Source organism: Penaeus monodon, chromosome 7 (genome assembly GCF_015228065.2).
Source record: "Penaeus monodon isolate SGIC_2016 chromosome 7, NSTDA_Pmon_1, whole genome shotgun sequence".
Classification (NCBI taxonomy): Eukaryota; Metazoa; Arthropoda; class Malacostraca; order Decapoda; family Penaeidae; genus Penaeus; species Penaeus monodon.
In genome coordinates, this window is record NC_051392.1 from 895,670 (window position 1) to 912,879 (window position 17,210).

The window sequence follows — 17,210 nt, forward strand, 5'->3', positions numbered from 1 at the left end:
TTAGTGTAGAAACTTTTGAGTATTTTTCTTTGTACCCAAGAAAACAGGAGGGGAAAAGAGACTTTTTTTTTTTCGAAAGGGGGAAGGGATTTAAAAGGACGGGGACAGCGCCGACAAAACACAAAAGGAAAAACCCAACCACGGGAAAAGGGGAGGGCAAAAAAAAAGGGGAAAAAAAAATAATAAAAAAAAAAAAAAAATAATAAAAAAAGAAAAAAAAAAATAAAAAAATATAAAAAAATAGAATAAATATAAAATATTAATATTAATAATATAAAAAATATGTATTAAAGGGATAAAAAAGATATATATATGTATAAAATTTTTAGAATAATAAGTTTTAAAATAGATAAATATAAATATATAAAATATGTTTTAATATATAATAATTAATAATATTAAAATTAAGTATATATAATAATATAATGAAATAATATATATGATATAAATATATGTATATATATATATTATTATATAATTTTTAATATATAGGTATATATATATAAAGGGAAAATAATATATAATAAAATTTTATATATTATAATTTTATATATTTTTGTATTATATATATTGTATAAAAAAAGTAAATAAAATAATTAAAAGGATAAAATAATTGTATATAAATAATTTTAAAATTGTATATATATATAATATGTTTTTTTATATATATATATTATGTATATATAATATATATGATAAATATATGTATATAATATGTAAATTAATGTAATATAAATATATTTATTATTATATATTGTTAATATATAATTTTTATATTTAAAATGTATAAAATATATATATATATATAATAATATATATATAAAATAAATATATATATATTATATGTAATATATTTTTATAGTATAAAATTAAGGTTTTAAATTTATTATATATAAATAGTATATGTTAAATAAATATATGTATATATATTTTAGATTTATAATATATATATATAATTATATATATTATATATATATAATATATATATGATATATAAATAAAATTATATATGTATATATATATTTTAAAAGATATATTTTAAAATATTTTAATATATATATATATAATAAATTATTATTATAAATATTATTTATATGTATATAATTTTTATATATATAATTTTATATATAATTATATAGATATATATTATAATATATAAAATTTATATAAATAGTATTATAATTTTAAAATATATTAATGTAAAATATATATGAATAAAATAAAAAATAAGTATATATTAAATATAATATGGGAAATTAAAAAAAAAAAAAAAATAAAATAAGAAAAAAGAATAAAGATAAAAAAAAGGGGGAAAAATATGAATAAAAAATTAAAAATATGTAAAAAAAGAAATATTAAAGAAAAATAGAAAAAAATATAAAAAATTTTAAATATAAAAAAAAAAAAATAGAAAAAAAAATATTTATATATAAAATATATATATGTAATAATAATAATTAAAATAAATAAAAAATTATAAAAAAAAAATTATATTATAAAAATAAAATAAATAAATAAATAATAAATATATTAATGATATATAATATTATAAATAAAAATATATATATATATATAAAAATAATATATATATATATTTATTTATATATATATAATATTTTAAAATATATAATATAATATTATATTTTATATTATATATAATATATATATATAATATATATTATATTTTGTATATATATAATTTATATTAAATATAAATATATAAAATATAAAATATATATAATAAATAATATATATAATTATAATATAATATATTAAAATTTTATATAAATAAATATATAAAAATATTTAAAATATTAAATATATATATTAATATATATATAATTTAATATATAAAATAAAATTATAATTAATTATTAAATAATATAATATAATTTAAAATATTAATATTTATATAATATTTTAAAAATTTAAAAAAATAATTTATAATATATATATATATAATATATATATAATTTTATATATAATATATATATTATATAAAAAAAAAAAAAATTATATTAATATTAAATATATTATAAAATATTATATAATATATTAAATATATAATTAAAAATATATATTATATATATATTATATATATATAAATTCATATAGATATTATATATATATAATATATATATATAGGTTTTTTTTTTTTTTTTTTTTTTTTTTTTTTTTTTTTTTTTTATATATATATTAAAAATATATATTAATAATTATATTAATATATTTTATAATTATATATATTTTATATTATATTATAATATAATAATAAATATATATATTAAAATAATTATATATATATAGATATATATATATATATAAAATATTTTTTAATATATTTTATTTTATTATATATATAATATATATATATTATAAAAAATTATATATATATAATATAAATATAATATATTATTATATTATATATAATTTTATTATATATTTTAATATATAATTTATATATATATATATATATAAATATATATAGTTTTTTTTTTTTTTTTTTTTTTTTTTTTTTTTTTTTTTTTGTTTTTTTAAAATACTATTATTAATTATATATTTTATATTATATAAAAATTATTATATATATATTTTAATATATATATATTTTAAAATATTATATTTTATATATATTATTATTTTAAAAATATATATATTATATTATATAATATATATAAATATATATTTTTAATATATATTATATATATATATATATATAATATATTTATATATATTATAAATATATTATATATTAAATTTTATATATATATAAAAATTATATATTATAATAATAATAAATTTTTTTTTTTTTGTTTTTTTTTTTTTTTTTTTTTTTTTTTGTTTTTTTGGTTATATATTTTATATAATATATATATTATATGTTTATATATATGTATATATTATAATATGTATATATGTATAAAAATTTATTATATATTATATATAAAAATATTAATATTATTTTATATATATTTTATAATAAAATAAATTATATATATTAATATAAATAATTAATTTTTTACATAATAATGTTTTTTTTTTTTTTGTTTTTTTTTTTTTTTTTTTTTTTTTTATTTTTTTTTTTTTTTTTTTTTTTTTGGGGGGGGGGGGAGAAAAATATAATTATATATATATATATATAAATATATTATATATATATAATATTTTTTTTTTTTTTTTTTTTTTTTTTTGTTTTTTAAATTTTTTATTATTTAATATAATTTAAAATAAGGGGGTTTATAATTTATTTAAAGATTAAAATTTTAATAAATTAAAATATAAGTTTTTAAATAATATTTTTTATAATTTTAAATATAAATAACAAAATTTTAAATTATATTTTTTAAAAATTTTAATCAAAATAATTTTTTTTTTTTTTTTTTTTTTTTTTTTTTTTTTTTTTTTTTTTAGGGGGGTTTTTTTTTTTTTTTAAAAAAATATAATAATTAATTATATAAAACCCAAATAAATAATAAATTTTTTTTTTTTTTTTTTTAAAAAAATTAAACCTTTTTTATTTTTTTTTTTTTTTTATTTTTCCTTTTTTTTTTTTTAAATTTGAAAAAAAAAAAAAAAAAAAAAAAAAAAAAAAAAAAAAAAAAAAAAAAAAAAAAAAAAAAAAAAAAAAAAAAAAAGGGGGGGGGGGGGGGGGGGGGGGGGGGGGGGGGGGGGGGGGGGGGGGGGGGTTTTTTTTTTTTTTTTTTTTTTTTTTTTTTTTTTTTTTTTTTTTTTTTTTTTTTAAAAAAAAGGGGTTTTTTTTTTTTTTTTTTTTGGGGGTTTTTTAAAAATTTTTTTTTTTTTTTTTTTTTTTACTTTTTTTTTTTTTTTTTTTTTTTTCCAAGGTTTTTTTTTTTTTTTTTTTTTCAGCCCCCAAAAAAAATGGGGGGGGAAAAAAAAAAAAAGAGTTTTTTTTTTTTTTTTTTTTTTTTCCCTTTTCTTTTCCTCCTTTTAAATCACAAATCACCTTCCAGTACACACTGTGGAAATTTCACGTACTACACTTCTGTATATCAGTGTCCTCTTCGTTTGTATGTTCATTTCCTTTGTTGTTTTTGTTTTCTCTCTCTCAACTATCGTATCATTGCTGAAAGTAAATATTCAACTTCAAGTTTTCCTTTTTTGCTTTCCTTCTTTCTTTATTTACTTTCTCTTCTCTGTTTTCTTTTCAATTCCTTCCTGTTTTGTTTTTTTGTTTTTTTTCTATTGTACTTCATCATCTCCCACCATATAACTTTACCCCAACTAAGGCTGGGGCTGTTATAGAGCTAGTCTTATTTTGATGGTATTATTTCTTAGTATAAAGCTTAAAATTATTACATGTTTTAAACCTAAGTATTCTTGTCTGTCAGTAGGATATGCTTTAAACTATGAAATAAAAAAGATAATTGAATATTCTTTCTAAGATTCCTCAGTTGTCAAGAAGTTAATATTATTTTTTTTATCATGAACTAAAGAGGAAAGTCATTGAAGAGGAATGAACAGATATTTAGAAATACTTATTATAGAATGAACTGTATTGAATATTGATAATTATTATTTCCTGCCAATTAGACAACAACAAGCTGGATGCAGACTACATCAAGAGGTGCTTAGGTGACCTGACCCCACTCCAGGAGTCAAGATTAATACAACTCAAGAAATGGGTTGGCGAGCTTCAGAAAGGAAAGGTGAGGAACATTTCTTGCATCTGTCGGTTCTTCCTTCGCCGATCATGCGGGTGTTCTTGATTTCTTTCTCTGGGACTTGTTAGATATTTTGTTTTTTACTGAATGGGTGTTGGGTATGGTTTTTATTGAATAGGTTTTGGTAATGATTACTGTTCAAGGTTGACAGCAAAAGGGGATGAATTTCTAGTTGCTTTTGTCATTTAGTATTCTAGGGCTTGAAAATTTTGTTCATAAAGCTTTCTTTACCTAAGTAACCTCTTGGTTAGGTTAAGAAAAAAATAGGCTAAAATGAAATAAATAAATAGATTTAAAAAAATAGCATTTTGAGCACTGCTGTATCTATGCCCCTGAAGGTCCCCAGTGATGCTTGCCTTCTGAGATTCTTGCGGGCGAGAGACTTCAACATCGAGAAAGCCCGGGAGATGCTGAGCCATTCCCTGATATGGAGAAAGAAGAACCAAATTGACAAGATCATGAACGAGTATCAGATCAATCAGGTGGTGAAAGACTATTCCCAGGAGGGTGGCACCACCAGGATAAAGGGTATGGACGTTTTCTCTTCCTTATCTCTTTATTTTGTACTATTTGTAGTTTTATCAGGTTTACTTTGGTTGGAATTACAGTGATAATGTTTGATGTATTAGATGCACTGCTTGCTTAATTTCTATTACTATTTAGAAGTGGCTTATATTACTACTGTTAATATCTTAAAATGTTGTACAGAGGGAAGACCTCTGTACCTTCTGAGACTGGGTCAGATGGATGTCAAGGGACTGGTGAAGTCTGTGGGTGAAGAGGGACTGCTCAAACATGTAAGTGTACTGACTTCAGGATTGTTAGAGTTATGATTTATAAGCACAATAGATTCTTTTGAAGACAAGAGTTTATACAAAAAAAATTGAATGTATATTTAATGCCAGTTCAGATTGTATTGTTTCTTTTATTTAACATTCATTCAACATTCCCACACAAGACTCTGCACATCTGTGAAGAAGGCCTCCGGCTAACTGAAGAGGCCACAGCCAGTCAGGGTCAACCAATTACAAACTGGACTCTCCTGGTTGACCTAGAAGGCCTGAACATGAGGCATCTGTGGAGACCAGGCATCAGGACCTTACTAAAGATAATTGAGGTAAGGGATAATGTATTATGCTCTACATTCTCTGGATTTGGTTGTTCCCTTATGAATGTATGACCACATGAGAATGTTCGTCTTTATCCATTTATGATAATACAATATTATACTTTTCATTTGCATACAGATTGTAGAGGCAAACTACCCTGAGACTATGAGTCGAGTTCTCATTATTCGCGCTCCTCGTGTTTTTCCGATTCTGTGGACACTTGTTTCTACATTCATCGATGACAACACAAGGTAGTACAAACCTTGGCATATGATGTAGAAAAGAGTTTTGGGTCATTGTTATAAAATACAAGATATTGTTCCCATTACATTAGGTGAAAAGCTAGGCTTGATTTTTTGTTACAAACTCCATTTATATTTTGTCAATGTTCATCATGAATTAATCAAAAAGCTTCACAGCAGAGTGATACCTGTTTCAGTCAGAAGCAAATATAACCTGTTTGTGTGCTCGTGTTTACATCTTCCTTTACTGTTTACAGATCAAAGTTCCTCTTCTATGGTGGAAATGACTACCAGGGCCCAGGTGGCTTGGTTGACTACATGCCAAAGGAAAATATCCCTGATTTCTTAGGAGGTGAATGTAAGGTGAGGCATATATTTTAATGTTATTATTGTCATTATTGTATGTATATATATATATATATATATATGAGTATTATTACTGATTGAGAAAATATTTCTATATAACACCATTGAATTGGTTATACTTTTTGTTAGTAGGCACAAAAACGAAGTTCGTGTAAAAAAGCTGCACCAGTGATGTCATATAAACATCCCATTTATAATTGTGAAGGACCTCTCATGATACCTACTTATATAAGCTTGCTTCCCATCAAACTTTCATAAAGGAGAGCATAAAAAAAAATGTTCACATAATGCTTTTTGGAATTTCTAGTTACTACAAGGATTGGGCAGCCAAGATAACCATTTCTATATATATATCTCTTGTCTGTCTCTTCTTTTTCTATTGTGGTTGGCGTACTGACAACAGCGAAGCACACTTTCTCGCTTAGGCCCAGTACCCGAGTCCTTGTACACTGTCACGTACCCAGACGAGTTGGAACTTAGAGTAAGGGATTGAAAAATGCGAGATAAAAGAAAGGGAGTTTAGATGGCTCGTGCATTACCTGGAGCCCTAGATCCATTGTTGTATGCACCGGACTCAGCTCAGATGCCATTATTTTCATGCACATGATCATGAGGAATGTGCCTATGGGAAGTGCACTTTCTCATTCTTTTGATTTTTTGAACATTTATTATTTTCTGCTGATATCAATATATTATTGTGTTATGACAAGGTGCATTCAAAAATCATCTAGCAATCAGTTATTTTGTCTTTGGTTAATGCTCTAGATCAGGATTAACACATGTTAAATGCAGCACAAGATGCTCACATAATATATATAATCAAGCTTTGGTTGGATGTTGTTTGTAAACATCTGAAGGCCTCTGAAAACTGGGTCTTGCAAATGTATATTCATGGCCTGAAATTATCAGTGAATTAGACATTTTTATATATGTTATGTGATGTCATCTTGGAAGTTTGTTTGTTTGCATAACTTACTCACACAGTGAAGAAAGAATGCTCAGTGTTGTTTGATTTTTTTTTTTCCCCCTCATGTCATTGCCAGCAATTCTAAGAACTTGGTTATCCATCAGAAAGATGTTCAGTCTCAAAGCTTTATATCCAATGGTTTCTCTCTCTAATCAAGTTTTCTGTGTTGTGATTAAAGTCATGATTCAACAGCAAGCTGAGTATTTGGTGTTTTTACTGTGCTTGGAACAAGAGAACACCAGTTTTCAGTAATGAAGTTCAACAAAATATGATATGAATTGTTACAGGAACATTTTTACATTTTATAAGCTATTTTTACATGTTCTGCCATTTTAAATGGAATTGTTCACATTGGGAGGTTTATTTTATTCTGTAATATGCACTGAGTATTGCTTTTCTATTTGTTTTCTATAAATGTTTTGTCCATATAAGAAGAGCAAGTAATAAGAAACAGATTTTTTCTTATTTTTGCTGCGCCTGCCCCTCCTGAGTGTGCATACACCCATATGGAGACTCAAACTTTCACTTTCACTTTTATCGTCACCTACACCTACACTTACATCTACACTTACACATATTTGTATATATGTATATATGTATATATGTATATATGTATATATGTGTATATATGTGTATATATGTGTATATATGTGTATATATGTGTATATATGTGTATATATGTGTAATATGTGGTATATATGTGTTATATGGTAAGTGAGGTATGAGAATGTATAATGTATATATGTATAATGATATAAGATATAAATTTTAAAAATAAGATAAAGTATAATATATATATAATGGAAAGGAAAGTATATAGTAATAAGAATAAGAAAGTAATAGAATATATAAAAGGAAATATATATAGATATATATATATAGATATAATAATAATAATAATGGGAATATAGTAGAATGATATAAATATATATAAACAGAAATAGAAAAGAATATAGAAATAATAAGAGATAGGGTAGAGAGAGAAGATAGAAATAATATAATATAGTTAAGAGATATAAGATAAAAGATATAGAGATAATATAATAAATATATAAGATAAGATAGAATAAGAAGATACAAGAAGAGAGATATAGAATAGAAATATATGATAAGATAGTATAGTATTAAGAAGACTAATAATAATAAAAAGAGATATAGATATATATATAGAGATAGATAATAAGAGTAGATAGATAGAGAAGATATAATAGATAAATAGAGAGAATAGAAAGATAGAAAAGATATAATGAATATATAATAGTATGAATATATACATATATAGAGAAGATAGAACAGAATAATAGAGATATGAGATAGAAAAAAATAAGATCATATATAATTAATAATGATAGATACAATAGAGAATATAAAAAAATAGATAGAGAGAAGGAAGATATAAATATATAAGATAAGGAGATAGAAATATATATATATATACAGAATAGAAGATATATTATAATAATAGATAAGTAAGATAGATAAAAAGAGATATAAAGATATATAAGAGATATATAGAAGATCAGATATAATAAAAAAGATATATATAGAGATAAGAATAAAGATAGAATATATATTAGATAAATAAGAGATATAAAAGAAGAGATAGATATAGAAAAATAGAAATAGATAATATATACGAAGAATATATATAATAAAATGATAAATAATATAGAGATATACAAAAATTTTTTTAAAAAAAAAAAATATAAAATATTTAAAAAAAAATTTAAAAAAAAAAAAAAAAAAAAAAAAAAAAAAAAAAAAAAAAAAAAAAAAAAATAAAAAAAAAAATAAAAAAAAAATAAAAAAAAAATTTAAAACAAAAAAAAAAAAATATAAAAAATAAATTTAAAAAATAAAAAAAAAAAAGAATTTTAAAAAAAAAAAAAAAAAAAAATTAAAAAAAAAAAAAAAAAAAAATAAATAGAAAAAAAAATAAAAAAAAAAAATTTTAAAATAAAAAAAATAAAAATAAAATAATTAAAAATTTTTTTAAAAAAAAATAAAAACATATAATTTTTATAAAAAAATAAAAATATTAAAAAACAAATTTTAAAATATTATAATATATAAAAATTAAAAAAAATATATAAAATTAAAATATATTTATTAAATAATAAAATATATATAATAAATATATATATATACATTAATTTTAAAAGATATAAAATTTTTAAAAAATTTTTTGGAGTTTTTTAAATATAAAGGGGTAAAAAAAAAATGAAATATTATAATTAAAAAAAATTATTAATAATAAAATTTTATAATTTTAAATTAAATAATATAAATAAATAAAATATATATTAAAAATTTTAAAAAATTTAAAAAAAGAAAAATTAATATAATAAAATTATTAAATAATTTTAAAATATAAATTTTATATAAATTTAATTTTTTATTAAAAATTTAAAAAAAAATTAAAATTAAAAAAAAAATTTTTAAAAAATATAAAATATAAAAAATAATATATATACAAATAATTAATATAATAATAAAAAAATAATAAAAAAAAATTTTTTTATATTTAAAAATATATAAATAATATAATAATAATATATATAATTTTAAAAAAAAATATATATATTTTATAAAATATTTTATATAAATAAAAATAATATATTTATATAAATATAATATTATAAATTTAAAATTTAATTAAAAAAAATATTTATATAATTTTAAAAAAAATAATAAAAATATAATATATATACATTAAATTTTTTAATTTTATATATTTTTAAAAAAAAAAATATATATAATAAAATTTTTAAAAAATTAAAAAATATAAAATTATATAATAAATTTTTAAAATATATATATATAATAATTATATAATAATATATATATATTTTTTTTTTTTTAAAATATAATATAAATTAATAAAATAATATATATAATATATTTAATATATAATAAAAATTATAAAAATATATAATATTATAAAATAAAAATAATATATATTTAAAAATTATAAAATTTTTTAAATTTTATATTTTTTTTAAAAAAAAATTTTTTATATAAATTAAAAAAATTTATTTTATATATTAAATATTTTTATATATAATTAATATATTATATATAATTTGATAAATATTTTTATATATATATAAAAATTAAAATATATATTATATATATATATTTTATTTTTTTAAAATTAAAAAAAAAATATATATATATAATATTTATTTAAAAAAAATTTTAAAAATTTTTAATTTTAAATATATATTATAATAATATAATAAAATTTTAAAATTAAATATTATATATATATATATATTTTAAAAATTTTATATATATTATAATATTATATAAAAAAATATATTAATATATATAATATATATTTTTAAAAAAATATATAATATATATAAAAAAAATTATTTTATATTTAATTTATATTTATATATATATATATATTTTATATATATATATATATATTATATATATATAATATATTTATTTTTTTTATTTGGGATTTATGAAAAATATATATTATAAAATATATAATATAAAAAAAAATAATATATAATATATTTAAAAATATAATATATAATATAATATATATAAAAATTTTTATTATATTAATTTATAATATAAAATTATATATTATTTTATATATATATAATTTTAAAAATATATAAAAAAAAAATTTAAAAAAAAATAAAAATATATTTATTATATATATAATTATAATAATTAAAAAAATTTTTTAAAATTATATATTTTAAAAAAATTTTTAATATAATTTTTATATAATTATATAATATTTTAATTTTTAAATTAATTTTTTTTTTAAAAAAAAAAATTTTTAAAAAAAAATTTTTAAAATTTTTATTTTTAAAATTAAATTTAAAAATTAAATAACCCAAAAAATTAAATTTTTTTAAAAAAAAAAAAAATTTATAAAATTTTTTATTTAATTTTTAAAATTTTATTTTTAAATTTTTTAAAAAAAAATATAATTTATAAAATTATTTTTTATTTAAATTTATTTATTTTTATTTATTTTTTTTTTTAAAAAAAAAAAAAATATATTAAAAAATTATAATTTATAATTATTTAAAAATAATATAGAAATTTTTATATATATTTAAAAAAACAAAATTAAATATAAATTTAATATAATTTTTTAAAAAAAATAATTTTTTATATTTTTAATTTTAATAATATTATATAATATATTTAAAATAAAAAGAAAAAAATATATATATTAAAATTTTAAAAATTTTATAATAAATATTATTTATATTATATTATAAAATATTATTTATTAAAAAAATTATAAAAATATATAAAATTTTTTTTATTAAAAATTAAATAAAAAAAAATTTTTTATAATTTAATTTTTTTTTTTAATTATTAATTTAAAAATTAAAAAAATATTTTAATATATTTTAAAATATAAATATATAAAATTAAAAAATTTTTTTATTAAATTTTTTTTTATAATAAAAACAATATAATTTTTATAAAATTTTATATAATCATATAATATATATAAATTTTATATATATTTTAAAAAATATTAATTCTAAAATTTATGTTTTTTAAAATTTTATAATTTATATTATATAATTATATTATAAAATATATATATTATTATTTATAAAATAAAAAATTTTTTAAAAAAATTTTTTTTTATTATTTTTTTTTTAAAAAAAAATTATAAAATTTTTTAAAAAAAAATATTATTTTTCTATTTATTTCTATTTTTATTTTTTATATATTTTTTTTTTATATATATTTTTATTTTATTTATTTATTATTTAATTTAAAAAATTATTATTTTTATAATTTTTTTATTATATTATTTTAAAAAAATTTATATATTAAATTTTTTATAATTATTTTAAAAAAAATATATATATATTAAATTTATTTTAAAAATATTAATTTAAATTTAAAAATTTTTATATATTTTTTAAAATAATATATATAATATATATATATTCTTTAAAAAATTTTTTATAAATAAATAATTTAAAAATTAAAATATAAAAATATATATTATTTTTAATATATTTAAAATTTATAATTCTTAAAATCTATAAATTTTTTTTTTAAAAATAAAATATTTATTTTAAAATTTTAATTTATAAAATATTTTATATATATTTATATTAAATTCCTTTTTATATTTTATATAAAAAAAAAAAAATATATATTAAAATTTTTTTTTTATTATTTTAAATCTTTATTTATATTATATTGATATATTATTTTTTAATATATTTATTTATATTGTTTATATGTTATTATATTATAAATTTTGTATATTTATTATATTATTTTATATTATTATATAATATTTTAAAAATAAAAAAATATAATTTATATAAATAATAAATTAATTTTAATTTATTTTTTATTATTAAAATTATTTTAATAATTATATTTAATATAATAATTTTAATATTAAATAACATATATATACCAAAAAATATAATATATTTTAAAAATTAAATATTAAAAAAATATAATATATATTAATATATATTACATAATCAAAATAATAAACATATCATACTAAAATATAAAATTTTAATACAAAAAATTAAACCCATAAAAAATATTTTTAAAATTTAAATTTATTTAAATTTTTTTATATATTAAATTTTTTTAATTTATAAAATTTAAATTTAAATTATAAAAAAAATTTTAAAAAATTTTTTTATAATAATAAAAATTTTTATATTTGGGAAAAAAAAATTTTTAAATTTTATAAATTTTTAAAAAAATTTTTTAAAATTTTTAAAAAGATTTTTAAAAAAAAAGATTTAAAATTTGGTTTTTTTTTAAAAAATTTTTTATTTTTAAATTTTTTTTAAAATTTTAAAATATAAAAAAAAAAAATTTAAAAAAATAAAAAATCATAATATATATACTAATATATAGATATATATATCTATATAGTTATATATATAATAATATATAATATATTATATACATACATATATATATACATACATACATACATACATACATACATACATACATACACACACTCACTTGCATATGGACTCTCACCCTCACTCTTTCAGCACATATTGCTTGATTATTATTACCTTTATTATTTAAACTGTTTTATGAGGAACCTTTGGAGATTTCAGAAAGTAAATAGAAGCAAAAGAAGGTAAACAAATGGGTTTTCTCATGAAGTCAAGATGCTTTCATGTTTACGTATTTTTTGGTGGATTTTCTTTTAATGGGAATGTATATGAAGATAAAAATGAGGGAGATTTCTTTGTCAGAAATTTACACACAAAAGAAAAGGGTGAAAAGATGCATCTATACAGGTGCCAGGCCATTTGCCAGGAAACTGTCCATTTTTGAAGTGGTGGCTTTCTGTTCAGTTTCCTCCATGTTATACAACATTTTTTTATAGAAAAGCTGCTGTGCGCATTACCCCTCTTGATAAATTATATGATTTTTGTTGGTTTAATACTGTATTACAATTTTCATTTAATGTTGTATCTCGCGTAACGGAAGCACAGAAGCTGATGTTGTCAGAAGAAAAACCAAGAAGGAATTCATTGCATTCTATTCTTTGCTTCTCCTTGTATATTTTATAGTCTTTGATCGGAAGAAATATATAAATTGATACAGATCAAATAGACCTTCAAATTGGATGTATATTGCCATGTGTCTACAGTACAGTTTTGTTTGTTTTATTTTCCACTGTTTATTTCACAGAGTATATGCAGTAGACATGGAAATCTCGGTCAAGCTTCCTGGGTAAATGGTCCAGTGCCTGTGTGCATATGGGTTTGATTTCATATCTTAGTAATATGTGATAGGGCCTTTATCTTTTTAAAGAATAGTGAATGTGATCACAGATATGGATAATAGAAATAAGAATGGTGAATGTAGTTATAGATTTGGGTAATTGGATGTCTGAAAATCTGAGGCAGAAGTAGTGAGGCGAGTTTTTTTTTTTTTCTTCTTTTTTTTTTCTTTCTTTTTTTTCTTTCTCTCTTTCTTTTTATTTTTCTTTTTCTTTCTTTTTTTTTCTTTTTTTTCTCTCTCTTTCTTTTTCTCTTTCTCTTTCTCTTTCTCTTTCTCTTTTTTTTTTCTTTTTTTCTTTTTCTTTCTCTTTTTCTCTCTCTCTCTCTCTCTCTCTCTCTCTCTCTCTCTCTCTCTTCTCTCTCTCTCTCTCTCTCTCTCTCTCTCTCTCTCTCTTTATTTTTTTCTTCCTTCCTCCCTTCCTTCCATCTAAATGAAATTGATTTTTTTTCTTTCTTTCTTTCTTCTTCTTTTTGTTCTTTTTTTTTCTTTTTTTCTTTTTTCTTTTTTTCTTTCTCTTTCTCTTTCTCTTTCTCTTTCTCTTTCTCTCTCTCTCTCTCTCTCCTCTCTCCCCTCTCTCTCTCTCTCTCTCCCCTCTCTCTCTCTCTCTCTCTCTCTCTCTCTCTCTCTCTCTCTCTCTCTCTCTCTCTCTTTCTCTTTCTCTTTCTCTCTCATTCTTCCTTCCTTCCTTCCTTCCTTCCTTATTTCCGTCCTTCTTCCTTCCTTCCGTCTAAATGAAATTGATATTGGTAGGTATTTCATTTAGGCTCTAAAAGATGTGTTGCGTGTTCATGTTTAGTGTCTGTGATGCATTTTGTTGTGAGCCTAACATGTATGCGCCAGAAATGTGTTTTAATATCAGAATCAAAACAAGATACTCTAGGAAAAGACTGTGTTTTTGATATTGAAGATTTAATTTTTTCAACTTGATGTTGATGAAATTCTTTTTAAAGCAGATATGAAACGTGTTAATTTGTATTAACATGCAATAGGTCTCACTGAAATCTATGAAGGTGGTAATATGGGTGGATAATTTTGGAAAGTTTATGTCAGCTCTAAAGAAAAGTATTTGCGCAGGAAGGCAAATATATGATAATGAGATAACAGGGGAAGGGCGGAAGTTTAATATTCATGTAGATAACGAAAGAAAGAAAGAAAAAAAAACACTGCTTTTTCTATAGTTTTGAATAGCTTGTGAATTAACAAGTGAATTTAATCTTTAAGAAATTGGTTTCATGACATTAATATTACCAGAAAGCTCATTTTTGTGTGACTTATGTTTTGTTTACTCTTTGTGTTATTTTGATAACTAATTGAACTAATAAACAATATCTGTAGTACAGTAGATACTTTTCTCGGCTCCATTATTTATTCAGAATTTTCCCTCAAAATTGCTTTTTATTGATTTTATGGATGGCAAGAAAACCAGTATTTTGCAAATGCTACTTAGAGAAGTATGAAATATATGATGAAAAGACATACTTATTCTCTGAGTCTGTCTTTGATACAAATTGTAGATGAAATTAGGAACTGAAAAAAGGTATGTCTCATAAGTTATTGAAGTTGATTTACTTAGTCTAATAAGTAACCTTTGGGTTCTACAGAGTATGGTGCATGAGGGAGGTTTGGTGCCAAAGAGCATGTACCAGCCTGGAGAGGAATTTGATGGAACAAGGCAACACATCCTCCTCTCGGAACAGTCTGTTTATCACTCTGTGTCTCTAGGCCGTGGACAGGTAAGGGCTCTGCCTTTCAGCTGTGGAGTTTTTTGCTGTGTGAGAGGGTCAGATTATAGAAATTTGCTGGTGTGGTCATCTACTTCATACTGGTTAGCTCTTTCAGAGTTCTCCATGGTTTGTTATTTTGTAGTATTCAGAATATATTTGATGTTATATTGAACCTTCAGTAGCTTTTTATGAGGAAGGTTTTTTTTTTCACTCAAAATGCTTATTCATAACTTTTTTTTATTTGATTATTTATACATCTGACAATATTTAAGTGTATGATTCACTTACTTGATGAGTATGGTAAAATCTTCCATCATAAGACTTGCATGGCTGCAATTTTGGCAATAAGAGATATTTAAAAGGGAGATACTCCACAGGTGCATGAGGTGGTGCTGTTAATTGAGGAACCTGGTTCAGTTATCTGCTGGGACTTTGACGTCATGAAGAGCGATGTCACTTTCTCTGTTTTACGCACCAAGGTTCCCATCACAAATCGGCAGGAGCCACACTCACCTACAGGTAATGCACGGATGTGATGTCATACACGATTATTTTAATGTTTCAGAGAATTGATATTGTAGAGCTTGAATAGTTTTATGTACTCACGATAAATTACTCATCAGTTCATTTCATATACAAAGATTGCTTGTCAATGAATATGTAAAGTATGTTTTTATTCTTTATATCTAATTTAATTCATAATCCTTTTAAGGTGCAATGGGTGTGATTGATGCAGTGATTGGCACTGATGACCAGCATCGCTCTGTGATTGAGAAGACTTGGCGAGAAGGTCACGAGTACTTCCGTGTCGAACCTCAGCTAGTTTGTCATGATGGAGAAAGTATACAGGTTAGTTGCTGCCCGTAGAATGAAGGCAGAAAACTTGCAAAGTTGATATTTTTGGGGTGAATATCCATCTGTATTAGACTTTTTCCGGAATTTTGCATTTCTGAAATTCATATCTTTACAAGAAAGGATAAGCAACAGAAGGTTTAAACCCCAAAGAATAGATGAATTTATAGTTTTCTGTCATTGATTACAAGATCATGGAATACCATAGGTAAGTTTGGAATGTAATAGAGGAAGATAAGCACTGATTAGTTTGATACTGTGTAAGGTACTCAAAGTGGGAAATAGTAGTTTGATTTTATCCTGTATAGAGATTTGTAGGTAGTGTGTTCTTGTTTTTTGAGATTGATACCCTTGTCTCTTGTTGATTTTATATGTGCTTAATTTGTGTGTGTGGTAATCACTTTTATAGCTGTCTGAAATAATGACTATTCTTTTAAATAATCATAGACTTTACTTGCTTGTACTATGTCTTGCGTCAAGCTATC

At 19.2% G+C, this 17,210-nt stretch overlaps 1 protein-coding gene across 1 annotated transcript in view; it reads left to right on the plus strand.

Annotated features, from left to right (window-relative positions):
* LOC119574938 (SEC14-like protein 1) overlaps nucleotides 1-17,210 on the plus strand; it is a 76,644-nt gene that overhangs the window by 52,499 nt on the left and 6,935 nt on the right. The window contains 11 exon segments of the mRNA XM_037922226.1: nucleotides 4,552-4,667; nucleotides 5,021-5,177; nucleotides 5,180-5,218; nucleotides 5,391-5,479; nucleotides 5,641-5,799; nucleotides 5,930-6,042; nucleotides 6,291-6,396; nucleotides 6,803-6,880; nucleotides 15,751-15,882; nucleotides 16,251-16,392; nucleotides 16,586-16,722. Coding sequence (XP_037778154.1) covers nucleotides 4,552-4,667; nucleotides 5,021-5,177; nucleotides 5,180-5,218; nucleotides 5,391-5,479; nucleotides 5,641-5,799; nucleotides 5,930-6,042; nucleotides 6,291-6,396; nucleotides 6,803-6,880; nucleotides 15,751-15,882; nucleotides 16,251-16,392; nucleotides 16,586-16,722 — 1,268 coding nt within the window.